Here is a 14,336-nt window from a genome sequence, read left to right as displayed (position 1 = left end):
AATGAATCATAAACTGAAATTGTTGAACCTACTATCAACTACTTCGCCACGGAACCCAAATCCGGTGGTGATCGTCGAGACCAATGGATTGACAGAGACGAAAAACTCCACCGTCTACACCTAAAATCGGATGGTCGGCAAACTCCAGATGAAGATGAAGAGATGATTAGGGCATTCTTTGGGCGGGAACGAGGGAGACACTCAGGAATGTGAAAACGCCTCTCAATTTTGGGGAAAACGATTTGCAAATCCAACGTGGATTTTGTTTTTTTTTTTACATTAGCCAGCCAAAGGGCATTTTCGGCTTATTATAAATTGTATAGCCTTCTTCTCAATTTTGAGACTTTGTCTGGGTGTTGGGCTTAATTCTGATACATCCATGGACCATTTCTTAATTTTTGGGCCCAGCTGGGCCCAAAACACAATTCTCCCTATTTTACACCAAAATTAAAAATAAAAAAAAGAGTAAAATTCTAAAATCTCGTTTCTTTTTTTTTTTTTTAATTGGTGTATATATCATCACTTCACAACTCTTACGGGGCTACATCGCCTCATTTCCAAGGTCATACTTCTAGTTCCTCCAAAGAGGCGCCCCGGTGACGCAAAACTCCCAAGGTACAAGAAGATGACCCCCTCCCGCCGCCCCACTAGTCTATAGACGAACAAGCCATCCGTGGACTTTTTTGCCATGCCACTTTGAAGTTGATGCACCGCTGAATAGGAGTGACTACAGTAAAAGTGCTTTTTTGCCGCCGTGTTTTTGTCCGTAGCATTTCTATTAATGGCATTTTTATGGAGGGAAATAATTACTACATAAATTACAAAGAATCCATCACTATTTGGATATATTTAAAAAAAAAAAAAACTGTACATATTCTGAAAGTGTTTTTGATAACTATAAGAAAAAGTGATTGTTAGGGCAAAAAAATGCTTTAAATTTTTGACAAAGATTTTAAAAATATTAGTAAGCACCTAAATTTAATAAATAAAATATTTTCAAGTATCAGCACTTATAAATTCTAAATATTAAAATGCATCTAGGAATGGTTGCAGTTAAAACGTCTATTTGAATATTAAAATGCACCTAAGAGAGTGATTGGAGTTAAAATGTCTTTAGTTTACAATACTTTTTTAACTAGTGTTTTTGTTATAAATGTTTTTAAAAAGAAACATTTAGTGTTTGGACGTGAAAAAAATAAATATAAATGTAATGGTAATATATACATTGGAATCATCAATGATATCTTTTTGGATTTTAAAAAGGTTTTAAATTATTTTCAAAAATAAAATTCAATTTTAAAACTTAAATATGTAAATTAGCTTTCTTGGTCTATTCTCTACAAAGGTATTATATATTTATGTGAAATGCAAAAGTTCTAAATGAATTATTACTCAAAACATAAAAAACAATAAAGAAAAACATTTTAAATTTGTTATAAAAAAATAAAAAAACATTTTTTCCAACTAAATTCTTATTAAACCGTTTTCTGTCAAATAAATTATTAAGTACATTTTTTTGAAGTAAAAACTATTTTTCTATTTGAAAAAATATAAAACTATTTTCAATAATATTTTTTCAAACTGATATATATATATATATATTGTAAGAAAACATTTTTAAACATATATAGTTTTTTGCAGAAAAGTAATCTCAAAATTACTTGCAAACAGAAAGTTTTCTTCCCAAGTACTATAAAATCTTTGGAAGCTGGTCCATCTCTTCTTATCCTTGAAATCCATGAACTCAGTTTAGCATTACCAGACAGGTCACGAAATCATTATCAGCCTCCATTTGCTGAGTTGCCTCAAATAAACAATGGCAATGATGATTGATGATCGCATGACAACTCAAACCCAAGGCTCCCCGAGCCTATCCACTCTGCAACTTGATTAAAATTATAATAATACTAATTTCGTACTCTTCGATTAATATCATTATCCTATTTTTAATATCACTTATGGCTTTAGTTTTTAAATGTTGTTAACACGTCAAGCAAACCAACCTTTACTAGTTTATACTAATAAAAATTTGTAGTGACGAGTGTGGCACACCTAACACCAATAATGACAATTCCTGGCAATACATCATTATCATATGAAGCAGGTGATTACTTTTCTAACACATAATTTCCAAACATAAGAAATTCCCAGAGCCATTGACTATGACTGCGCGCAATTGATGATCAGATCGAGCAAATAAAGATTCAAGAGGTTTAATCTTAAGTGGGTTCCAAAGATGAAGAAATTCATTTATACATTTCACAGCGTCACCTCTTTCTTGATAAATAAACAGCAAGTGGAATGCTACAGACATTACATTATACCATAAGCAAACAGATAAAAGTGGGACAAAAGACTAGAGTAGGTTTTTGATGCCCCTTGATCAACGCCCAGCACCACTCATCATCACTTGGACTTGAAGGGAATGGCTCTGATGACCACCTGGTGGTATAAAGCTGCTAGTGCGGCCCCAATGAATGGTCCCACCCAGAAGATCCACTGTAGCATGAGACAGTAAAAGAAAAGAAAAGAAAAGGCAACCATAAGCATTAGCACTATAGATTATTGTGAGTTGACTAGAAGAAAAGGGAAAGGAAAAAATGAAGTAGAGAAGCCCAATCGGTGGCTTACGTGGTCGTCCCATGCGTGGTCCTTGTTGTAGATGATGGCCGCACCCAGGCTCCGAGCTGGGTTGATGCCGGTTCCGGTTATGGGGATGGTGGCCAAGTGCACCAAGAACACTGCGAACCCGATTGGCAACGGTGCCAGTATCTTTAACACACATTCAAAATAATACATCACCCACACCGACAAAGGCGATAATTAATTAACTTGATGACAAAGTGAGTGATTGAGTGGGTGATCGTGAGAGTCTGAGAAAGAGAAAGACAGAGAGATGTATAGCTTACAGGGACGTGGGAGTCTCTAGCGTTACGCTTGGCGTCAGTGGCGGAGAAGACAGTGTAGACAAGGACGAAGGTGCCAACAATCTCAGCACCAAGCCCATCTCCTTTGGTGTAGCCAGCGTTCACCACATTGGCACCACCACCCAGCGAGTTGTACCTGCCCTTCTCGAAACCCTTCACTACACCCGCACCACATATCGCACCCAGGCACTGCATCACCATGTAGTACACTGCCCTCGTCAGCGACAGCTTCCTTGCCAAGAACAGCCCAAAGGTCACCGCTGGATTTATATGCCCACCTGCACCGCTCTCATCACAGAATTCTCATATTACATACATGAAATAGACAAAAGGTTTTTCGAGAAAAGGCCATCACCTGAGATTCCGGCAGTGCAGTAGACGAGAGCGAAGATCATTCCACCAAAAGCCCAAGCAATCCCTTGAATCCCAACCGTGGAACACTTGGAGTCAGCCCTAACCACCCCCATCACCGTCAAAACGGAGACGTACAGGAACAGAAAAGTGGCTATGAACTCCGCTATCCCAGCCCTGTAAAACGACCACGAACACAGCTCTCCAGGCTCGAACAGCGGCGCCGGTGGCGGTTCCTTGTAGTCCTTGTCATCTCCCTGAGCCGCCGTCCCTATCGGCTGCCTCTCTGAGAACTTGTTCGCTCCCACTCTCACATCCTCTTCCTTACCTTCCATCTCTCTTCTCTTCTCTTCTCTTCTCTCTCTGTACACACCTCCGATGCCTCCACCGTGGTGATGGCTGGGTTATATAGCCAGCCCTCTTCAACCATTGTGGCCCCACTTGCGCTTTCATTTTCTTATCTTACGACCGACCACTCATCCTTCACTACTTCTATCGGAATGACTCAAATGCCCTCACTTCATATATGCTTTACCACCTAGACATCAGGTCCCGTCCTAGCTGGCAAGATTTTGTCCACAAACGTGCCAGATGAAAGTAAGGTCCATCTGAGATGATGCAGGCGAGTTACACCACTGTATCAAGTTTGCCTCGTGCTTAATCAAGATTGGCTCCAAATCCACCACTCACATGCTGACAGGTAAAGGGCCAATCCTGGGACCCATTAAAATCAAATTTAGAATGTTTGATAAATACCTAGTAAAGGATACGATGATTGTACTAGCTCAATTTGTATCAGATTAATCAAGAAAACCAGGTCTATAGTGAGACCCCATTATTTTGTATTCAGGATTTTACCTTTTACCTCATATAATGTCGTACTATTTTATATCTTAATTTAATTCCTTCACACCTTAATTCTATCTATTTATATTCCTATATTATATGTATATATATTTTTTATTTAATGATGCAAATTTTATCATACATTTGAATGGTTGGAATAAAAAATTAGTATCACAAGTCCCATTTAAAAACTATTTTTAAATAAAAAATGTTTTTTTAACTTAATATATATATTTAAAAAGATTATAATAAAAAACAATATTTCAATAATCCAATCTCAAATAAGTTTTCCAAAAAACAATTTTTTAATAATTTGTTCTTCAAATAAGTTTTTTTCAATATATTTAAGTTGTTTTCAATTATTTTAAATAAAAAATTAAAAATATGAAAAGTAATAGTATAAATGTATAATAATATTTATGAAAATAAATAAATAAAATTATTTTTCCGATCAAGAAATATTTTCAAAGAAAAATCATAGACACCTAAACCTTTGATGCATCTCCTGTTTTTTTTTTTTTTTTTTCCCGTAATGATGACAACTGAAAAGAAGAAGAAAAAACCGTGATTTAGAATGGGAGTTTTCTCTTGTCAAAGCGTATGTTTTTTCATCCAAAATGGCCGCCGGGGTGTGAATTAGAAAAAGGAGTGGGCGGTGGGAGATGGTATCATGGTGACAGGGACGGAATTTTAATTTGTATTGGGTGGTTAATTATAATGGAGTACCCTTTTGTGGGAATGATGCTTTTCGCTTTTACTTTTGTTTTTATGTGAGCCAATCATTATCAAAAAAATGGATATGCTGCAGCCTTGTCTGCAAGGTTGGCCGGGATTGCACCAATTCTATTATAAATAAAACCAAATTAATTTACTCCTATTATTTTTTGGGGAAGTAAACCAAAGAAACTAATTAATAAGCGAAATGTTGCATCATCATTTGTTAATTAGCGTAAATACAGTGGGGGAGGGGGCGGGGGAGGCGGAGGATGATGTTATGGATAAGACATGTGGTTAAAAAAATGAAGTGTGGGTCAATCATCTGTGAGCCTTACATGTATAAATTAGTTTGTTTAGTGTTAAAATATGGTTTTGTGAATAAATATGTGGATAGCACTTGTTGGGCATACAATAGCTCCCACTAATAAATATGTGGATATGAAACCCAAGCTTCATTGCTGACAACTAATATTGGTTGTTTAATTTTTTCAAATTATATGTTGTATAAGATTGTCTGTTTGTGGCCAATTCAATCTGTCGAATCATGGCCACTGCTTTTTGCTGAAATGCGTTCTTCTCTATACTGCATACTTCATACTTCATACCCACTCCCCTGTAGGGTACATGGGAAGTTAACAAATAGAACATCCATGAAAGTTTGAAGGGAATTCAAGGAGTTTGATGGTTTGACATCGGATATGTTTAAGAGAATTTAATAAATTCTTAATACGGTATATAATTTTTTTAAAATTGGATAAACGTGTTTATTTATTATGAGTAATGTATAATGTTTATACATGAAGATTGGGCCTTTCCAAAATATTTTGAGTCTTTCTACATGTAAAGGATTTATTTGTTGCCAACGTAACTTAAGTTGAAAAATTATTCTAGAGGCAGATGTGAACTGTTTGAGTTGACAAAGCTATTGAGATAATTAAGTTTTAAAAATAGTTTTGATAATTTAAAAAAATTATTTTTAGTTAAGCACTAGAATAAAATTTATGTAAAAATTTTAAAACTTCGTCAAACACCTTATTATTATTAATAAAAGATGACTTTCCGCTCAGTCATTCATTCATCATGGCTTGTGCAACTATTTTAAAAAGAAGCAAATAATGATGTGAAAAAGACCCATTCACATCTCTAACATTTGGAGGAAGTGGGTAACAAATACTTAAATTTCCAGAAAATACGGAATATCTCATGGCTTATCATCATAGCTTGGGTGATAAGGGAGAGAAGAATGTGGCGGACAATATCATTCACAGATGCATGCCTTAGAGTTCCACACCTTTTCCTCGACGAAAAAAAGAAAGAAAAGAAAGGGAAGAGAAGGGCCCACAACCCCAAGCATCGTGCGACTTGGACAAATTTTTTCCCACTATTAACCTATTTTTCTAACTAAACATTAGTTGGGGTGAGACAACAAGTAATCCATTAAGTGATGTATTGTAACAAAATATACAAATTCTTAATTTAAAAATCTATGAAAATTTGAGTCTAACTATGCTATCCAATGTAATCATGACTAATGTATGTCCAATGTCTCATTATTTTATATTATATACTTCCATCTTATTATTTTGCACTTATATTTAATCTCATTTTTGTTTATACCTTACCATAATTATTTTATATTGTGATTACATTTTTTTAGTGTTGTTTACTTTCATTTGGTCTCATATATTTATATTTTTATTTCACTAATCCTTAATGAAGTTTTTTTTTTTTTTTTTTTGCATTAAATTAAACTGCATGCATCATTCCTTGTATGGTCATATTATTAAGATGTGTGAAACATAATTATTATCTTAATGACATAAATTGGTCCTACACAAAAATAGCATGTGGATTATTCTGTGGTAAGGTTGCCCTAAGGTGATAAATCCCCTTTTAGTTAAAGATAGCATAGCCACCTAGACAAAAATTTTATTAGGGCATTTTAAGTTGAAGTATTTTGAGGATTTTACATATATAATCTAGTCACCTTAATTATGTTATGTTTAGGATAATTACCTTGGTTAGATTATTGAGAATAATAGAGAAATGTAAAAAGAAAATTCTAAACGGTATGAGACTTTTTATAATTTTCTTATAAGTTTCATTTCATCAAAGTAAAAATTTATGGTGATTGCAAGTGAATGCAACTCTTATATTGAAAATGAATCACTATAAATCTTATATATTCTTATACAAAATTTTCATATTCATTTATTATCGTTTTCAAAAATAAGATTAAGGTTATGTTTAGTTTCCAAAAAATACTAAGAAAAGAAAAAAAAAATATAAAAGAAAATGATTTTTTCATATTTAGTTGTACTATAAAAAATATAAAAGAAAATCAAATATAATTAAAACTAATTAAAAACTTATGTATTTATAAATTATTTAATCTTCATATTGATGAGTTAAAATAAATAAAATGAGTTTGAAGTAACATAAAAAAATAATTTATCGACTTTTAATCTATTTTTTTTTTTTTTTTCATTCTATTTTTCCTTTGTATTTTTTTTCCTTACATTTTTTCTGAAATTTTATGAACCAAACATTGATTACTTTCTTTGAGTGTCATCCTAGCCAACATACTCCTACGACACGATACTCAGTGCATTAGTTACAATATTACATGGGTTAATGAGCACATCACTTAATCTCCTTCGCTTACGGTTAAGATTATTAAGACATCTAATCTCATTTGTTTTCATGGCTAGCTTTAGTTCCTCGATGTTAGTGTCACAGTCGGCTTAATAGAGTGCTTCCACGGATGGTGTTTTTTCCTATTTCTATTTTCTACACTTCCAACGGTTTTTTGCACTCCGGAAAATTCTCATCTTTTAATAACCTACCCCACCCCCAGTGAAGGGACAGCATATGGTAAATTAAACTGACCGTCGGTAGTACTATAGTCTTGTTTTGATGGTTTGACCCGCAAGCTTTTGATTGGTGAGGGATAAGTTGTTTTGAAAACCCAAATGTTGTGACAAGGACTAGCTCTGCTCATGGCGAGAGTCAATCGATATTTCTTCAACTCTGCCATCACACTGAAACCTATAAATCCACAGCATTATGTCGACAATTTCAGCCAATTGTTAAGCCCTGATGCTACATGGTGCTTAGTTTTTTTGGGCCCCACGTTGATGAGATTGTAAATTTAAGACTATACCACCAATGAGCAACACAAGTTTGTAGTGGAAGGTGGGTGTTGGGGCTGTGCCTTCAAATTTGACTCGTTGGGTCATGGCTGTCATGGAATATAGAGTCGGCAGATTTGCAGACAAAATAATGGTGACCAAAGTGCATATATGCCACCGACCCCCTCACACCTTGCCCAGCTTCATTATTGTTTCCATGATTGGTGTCTTGGGTTGTACAGTAAATATGAGTTGTGTCTTTCTATTCATCATCATCCACCTCCACTCTCTGATCGTGAATTTTTGATGCTGTGCCAGAGAAGACATGTGCACCAACCCCATCAGCCTACCAAGTTTACATTAAAAACCCGGTTTCAGCTCATACATTCGTACAACAAAACATTTTGTACTTGTTTGATAATTTTTATTGCAAATAGTTTTCTATTATCTTAAATAAAAAATAGGATTTTAAATTTGAAAGTATTTTTTTGTTTTTTTGAAAAACATTATTTTTTAAAAAATAAATTCAAGATGTGTTTTCCTTTTAATTTTTTTGTAAAGTGTTTTTAGGTAACCCTACAAAGATGATGAATATTTCAAATATATATGAAATTTTATTCTTCAAAACAATTAAAAATTATTCTTAAGAATCATTCTCACAAAGTATTTTTTTGATATATATATTTATTTATTTAAAATATTATCAAATATAATTTTTTAGTACCCAATAAAAGGATAACACTGAAAAGACCGAGAGACATTTCGAAGTAATGACGATTGTTTTTAGGTGAAGTGTGAGAGACTGGGATAAGTTTTGGTGAATGGGCATTGTGTGCCAAGTATAATGGCCATATGGGTTGGATTTTTAACGACAGATGGGGAAGAAGTGACCTGCAGTTGATCTAGAAGCCAAGAACTTCTATAATGTTTTAAAATACAAAATTTTAAAATAACTGTTAGAGAAGATTAGTTAGGATCAGTTAAGAATTAGTTTTGGATTAGTCTTGACAGCTCATGCTTAACAGATTGTAACAGATTGTAACAGATTGTAACAATACTTAAGCTGTAGAAATATATAGAGAAAACAGAGAGTAAGAGGAGACACTTTTTGGACAGTCTTCCAAATAACCTTTTCCACTATCTTCTCTTCAGAATCTTCTTTCTTAAGATTTTATCATGGTATCAGAGCATGAGTCTTCTTCAATGGAGGTCAATATCAGTCCTGCAATAGCGAACCCTAATCCTTTGTCTTCCACTCGTTTTGTTCCAATTAACTTCAATCACTCACTGTCCGTGAAGCTTGATAACAAGAATTTCTTGATCTGGAAACAACAAATCGTCTTTGCGATTTGAGGCTATGGGCTACAGAAATTTGTGTCCAGTGATGATGAAGTACCAGTTCAATTTCTCACCAGAGAAGATGCGAGATCTGGAAAAGCAACTAAGGAATTCCTCGAGTGGGAACAACAGGATCAACTACTGCTCTCTTGGCTTCTCTCATTTGTTTCTGAGTCAATTCTTCCTCGGTTAGTTGGTTGTGATACATCCTTTCTTCTTTAGGGACGATTAGAGCAATATTTTGCATCTTAGACTCGAGCCAAGGCGAAACAGTTCAAGACTCAACTTCAACATACCAAGAAGGGAGGTTCAATAATTGATGAATACCTTGCGAAGATCAAGGTTTGTGTTGATTCACTTGCATCTGTTGGTGTTTCTTTGTCAACCAAAGATCATGTTGAATCAATTCTTGATGGTTTACCCAATGATTATGAGTCTTTCGTTACCTCAGTCACTTTGAGGAATGATGATTTTTTTAGTTGAAGAAATTGAAGATCTTTTGATGGCTCATGAATCCAGAGTTGAGAAGAACAACAATTCTCTTGACTCCTCTCCTTCTGCTCATGTTGCAAGCTCTAACGCTGTAGAAAAAGGGAATCGTTTTAAGCAGGATTATTATGCTGCTAACTCTCAAGGTAGTCATTCAGGTTACAATGGTGGTTTTGGACGAGGTGGAGACTTTGGTCGTAGAGGTGGCTACAATGGTGGTCGTGGATTCAATTGGAATTACAATGGAAGAAGTAATAGAGGTGGTTTTCGTGGTAGAGGAAACAGAGGTAGTTTTCAAGCAAGACCTCCTTGGAACTCTGATAATCAGAATGAGAAACCAGTATGCCAACTGTGTGGTAAAATAGGTCATGTAGTATCACAGTGCTATTATAGGTTTGACCATACTTTCCAGGTACCACAAAATCTGTTAGGTAGGAACCCTTCTCCTCGGGCTTATTATAGCTTTTCACCCCAAGTAAATGGTGTTATCCCAACTTCTGAAGTCTTTAGTGATGATAATTGGTATCCGGACTCTGGAGCTTCAAACCATGTGACACCTAATCCTGTAAATCCGATGAAAAGTGTTGAGTTTGCTGGGCAAAATCAGGTTCATGTTGGGAATGGAACAGGTTTGTCCATTAAGCATATTGGTCAATCTGAATTCTTATCTCCTTTTTCATCTAAACCTCTTTTACTTAATCACTTACTTCATGTACCTTCCATTACCAAAAATCTCTTGTTAGTTTCCAAATTTGCAAAGGATAATAAAGTATTTTTTGAATTTCATTCTAATTCCCGTTTTGTCAAGGATCAGGTAACCCAAGCTGTTCTAATGGTTGGGAAGGTTAGAGATGGATTGTATGCTTTTGACTCCTCACATCTTGCTCTCAGACCAACTCAAAGCTTATCGAAGTCTCCTTCTATTGTTGCTAGTTCATTTTCTTCCAAAGTTTATACAGCTTCTTTGTCATCTACCTTTGATTTGTGGCATAGAAGGTTGGGTCATCCTTCGGCTGCAACAATTAAAAATGTTTTGTCCAAATGTAATGTTGCCCATATAAATAAAATGGACTCCAACTTCTGTTCTTCTTGTTGCTTGGGTAAAATACATAGGTTTCCTTTTTCTTTGTCTCATACAACTTATACCAAACCCCTTGAGTTAATTCATTCAGATTTATGGGGTCTAGCCCCGGTATTATCTAATAGTGGATAGAGGTATTATATTCATTTTGTGGATGCCTTTTCACGATTTTCTTGGATATTTTTACTCAGAAATAAATCTGAAGCTATCAAAACCTTTGTTAACTTCAAAACTCAGGTGGAATTGCAATTTGATTCAAAAATCAAGTCCTTGCAAACAGATTGGGGAGGTGAATTTCGTGCTTTTCAATCTTATCTTTCTGAAAATGGCATTGTACATCGTGTTTCTTATCCACACACTCAACAACAAAATGGTGTTGCTGAACGGAAGCATAGGACCATAGTTGAACATGGTTTAACCCTTCTTCATACAACTTCTCTTCCCCTTAAATTTTGGGATGAATCATTTAGGACTGTTGTTTACCTATCAAATAGGCTTCCCACTGCAGTACTTCATCACAAATGTCCCATTGAAGTCTTGTTCAAGTCCATACCCGACTATTCTTTCCTCAAAGTTTTTGGCTGCTTTTGTTTTCCCAACTTACGTCCCTATAACACCCATAAACTTCAATACAGGAGTGAAGAATGCACTTTTCTTGGCTATAGTTTAAAACACAAGGGTTACAAATGTATGTCTTCTAATGGTCGAGTCTATATTAGTCGTGATGTCATTTTTAATGAAACCTCATTTCCTTATTCTAAAACTATCCAAGCTTCATCTTGTTTACCTTCCACTGTTTCCCCTTCTACTTCTCATTTGTCTCCTTCAGCCTCTCCTCCAATATTGTCTCTAACAATGCGGCCAGCTCCTACTTCTCCCATTTCTTTAGCTAGGCCAATAAGTGAAATGGATAATATTGTTTCCACTCACCCACATGCACCTAATAATGTTGATACTACTCTAGCACCTAATATTGTTTCTCCTCAACAAGTTGTTTCTAATCCAGTTGCTACTCATGTACAACATGTTGTCTCTTCCGTTGCGGATGCAAGTGTGACTAGGACAATTGCCAAGGATGCTGATAATACTCATCCAATGATTATTATAGCAAAGAGTGGAATTGTTAAACCCAAAATTTTTATTGCTGCAGTAAGAGAACCTTCAAGTGTTGCAGTTGCCCTTCAACAAGATGAGTGGAAAAAGGCTATGGTGGCTGAGTATGATGCATTACAAAGGAACAACACCTGGTCACTAGTTCCTTTACCCGTTGGTAGACAGGCTATAGGTTGCAAATGGGTTTACAAAACTAAAGAAAATCCAGATGACACTGTTCAAAAGTATAAAACACGATTGGTTGCCAAAGGCTTTCACTAACAAGCTGGCTTTGATTTCACTGAGACCTTTAGTCCAGTCGTTAAGCCTTCTACAATAAGAGTTGTCTTCACCATTGCTCTCTCAAGGAATTGGGCAATCAAGCAACTGGATGTAAATAATGCGTTCTTCAATGGAGATTTGCAAGAAGAAGTGTTCATGCAACAACCATAGGGGTTTATTGATGAGCAAAATCCTAATTTGGTTTGTAGACTTTATAAGGCCTTGTATGGTTTGAAACAACCCCCACGAGCTTGGTTTGAGAAACTCCATCGAGCATTGTTGAGTTTTGGGTTTGTATCCGCCAAGTCTGATCAGTCACTATTCTTAAGGTTCACTCCTAGTCATATTACATATGTCTTGGTCTATGTTGATGACATTTTGGTCACTGGTAGTGACACAACTGCAATTACTTCCCTAATAGCTCAATTGAACTTAGAATTTTCCTTGAAAGACCTCGGGAAAGTACATTATTTCCTAGGAATACAAGTTTCTCATATCAATAATGGACTACATTTATCCCAGACTAAATATATTCGAGACTTACTCCAAAAGACAAAAATGGTGCATGGCAAACCTGCAAGAACTTCCCTGCCCACTGGTCTAAAATTGAGAGCTGGAGATGGTGATCCTGTGGAGGATTTACATGGTTATTGGAATACAGTAGGAGCTCTTCAGTATGTGACCATCACGAGGCCGGAGCTCTCCTTCAGTGTGAACAAAGTATGTCAATTTATGCAGAATCCTACAGAGGAGCATTGGAAGGCTGTGAAACGAATCTTGAGATATTTACAAGGCACTTTGCAACATGGTTTGCATTTGAAGAAATCATCCAGCCTTGATTTAGTTGGATTTTGTGATGCTGATTGGGCATTTGATTTGGATGATAGACGTTTAACCTCAGGCCATTGTGTATTTTTGGGACCAAATTTGATATCTTGGCAATCTAAGAAACAACATACTGTTTCAAGGTCTAGTACTGAAGTTGAATATCGAAGTCTTGTAGGTTTGGTAGCTGAAATCACATGGTTAAGGTCATTGTTGAGTGAGTTGCAACTTCCCCTAGCTAAGCCTCCTCTGGTTTGGTGTGATAACCTTAGCACGGTTTTGCTGTCTGCAAATCATGTTCTTCATGCAAGAACAAAGCACATGGAGCTTGATCTCTATTTTGTTCCTTGAAAGGTCATTCGGAAGGAGGTAGAGGTTCGCCATGTCCCCTCAGCTGATCAACTTGCAGATGTATTCACAAAGACAGTTTTCTCAACTCAATTTATTGAATTCAGACACAAACTCAGGATAGAAAATCTTTCTACCCTGAGTTTGAGGGGGGATGTTAGAGAAGATTAGTTAGGATCAGTTAAGAATTAGTTTTGGATTAGTCTTGACAGCTCATGCTTAACAGATTGTAACAATACTTAAGCTGTAGAAATATATAGAGAAAACAAAGAGTAAGAGGAGACACTTTCTGGACAGTCTTCCAAATAACCTTTTCCACTATCTTCTCTTCAGAATCTTCTTTCTTAAGATTCTATCAATAACTTTAAACTATTTTTATATTTTTAATTATTTTTTAAAAATACAAAAATATCTTATATTTGTTTTAAAGATCTATACATATTTTAGAATAAATGGATCTTTAATTAATAAAAAAATTGTAAAAGATGTTTTTTTATGGAAGAAAAGTAAAAAACTATTTCCTATTCAAAGGATAGAAAAATGTTTCCTAAAGCGCCATGATGAACAATAATTGTTATTACTATTTATCAATTCCCATCATTCAATTTTGTGGAAGCAAGAAGGTTATCAAAGTATAACCAAAGATAGAAAAAAATATATGTTAAATGTGACGGAAATAGGGAGAAAATATCATCTAAATTCGAAATCTAAGCTCTGACTCGAAGTTGTTACCATATACCCCTCTTAGAAACCGATTTATGTAGCATAAAAACAAAAGCAATATTTTATAAAATCACATACAATAATTTATACAAATCTAATGGTATCATAATCAAAGTATGTTAGTTAAAATTAATCTATCTACGTTTTATTTAATTTATGTGACTCGGAGTTGGAGTAATGCCTGTT

At 35.1% G+C, this 14,336-nt stretch overlaps 2 protein-coding genes across 2 annotated transcripts; one reads left to right on the top strand and one right to left on the bottom strand.

Annotated features, from left to right (window-relative positions):
* Positions 1-2,190: 2,190 nt before the first annotated feature.
* LOC117927466 (probable aquaporin PIP1-2) lies at positions 2,191-3,662 on the bottom strand. The gene is made up of 4 exons (XM_034846949.1): positions 3,283-3,662; positions 2,910-3,205; positions 2,632-2,772; positions 2,191-2,499 (listed from the first exon to the last, which is right to left on the bottom strand). The coding sequence occupies exons 1-4, from the start codon at positions 3,611-3,613 to the stop codon at positions 2,407-2,409; spliced, it is 861 nt and encodes a 286-aa protein (XP_034702840.1). The 5' UTR covers positions 3,614-3,662; the 3' UTR covers positions 2,191-2,406.
* A 9,150-nt stretch (positions 3,663-12,812) lies between these two features.
* LOC117928522 (secreted RxLR effector protein 161-like) lies at positions 12,813-13,430 on the top strand. Its single transcript, XM_034848399.1, has one exon. The coding sequence runs from the start codon at positions 12,813-12,815 to the stop codon at positions 13,428-13,430; it is 618 nt and encodes a 205-aa protein (XP_034704290.1).
* The last annotated feature ends 906 nt before the right edge of the window (positions 13,431-14,336 follow it).

Source organism: Vitis riparia, chromosome 13, assembly GCF_004353265.1.
Source record: "Vitis riparia cultivar Riparia Gloire de Montpellier isolate 1030 chromosome 13, EGFV_Vit.rip_1.0, whole genome shotgun sequence".
Classification (NCBI taxonomy): domain Eukaryota; kingdom Viridiplantae; phylum Streptophyta; class Magnoliopsida; order Vitales; family Vitaceae; genus Vitis; species Vitis riparia.
Note: the sequence above shows the minus strand (reverse complement) of the source record. Positions and strands in the feature narration are given on the sequence as shown.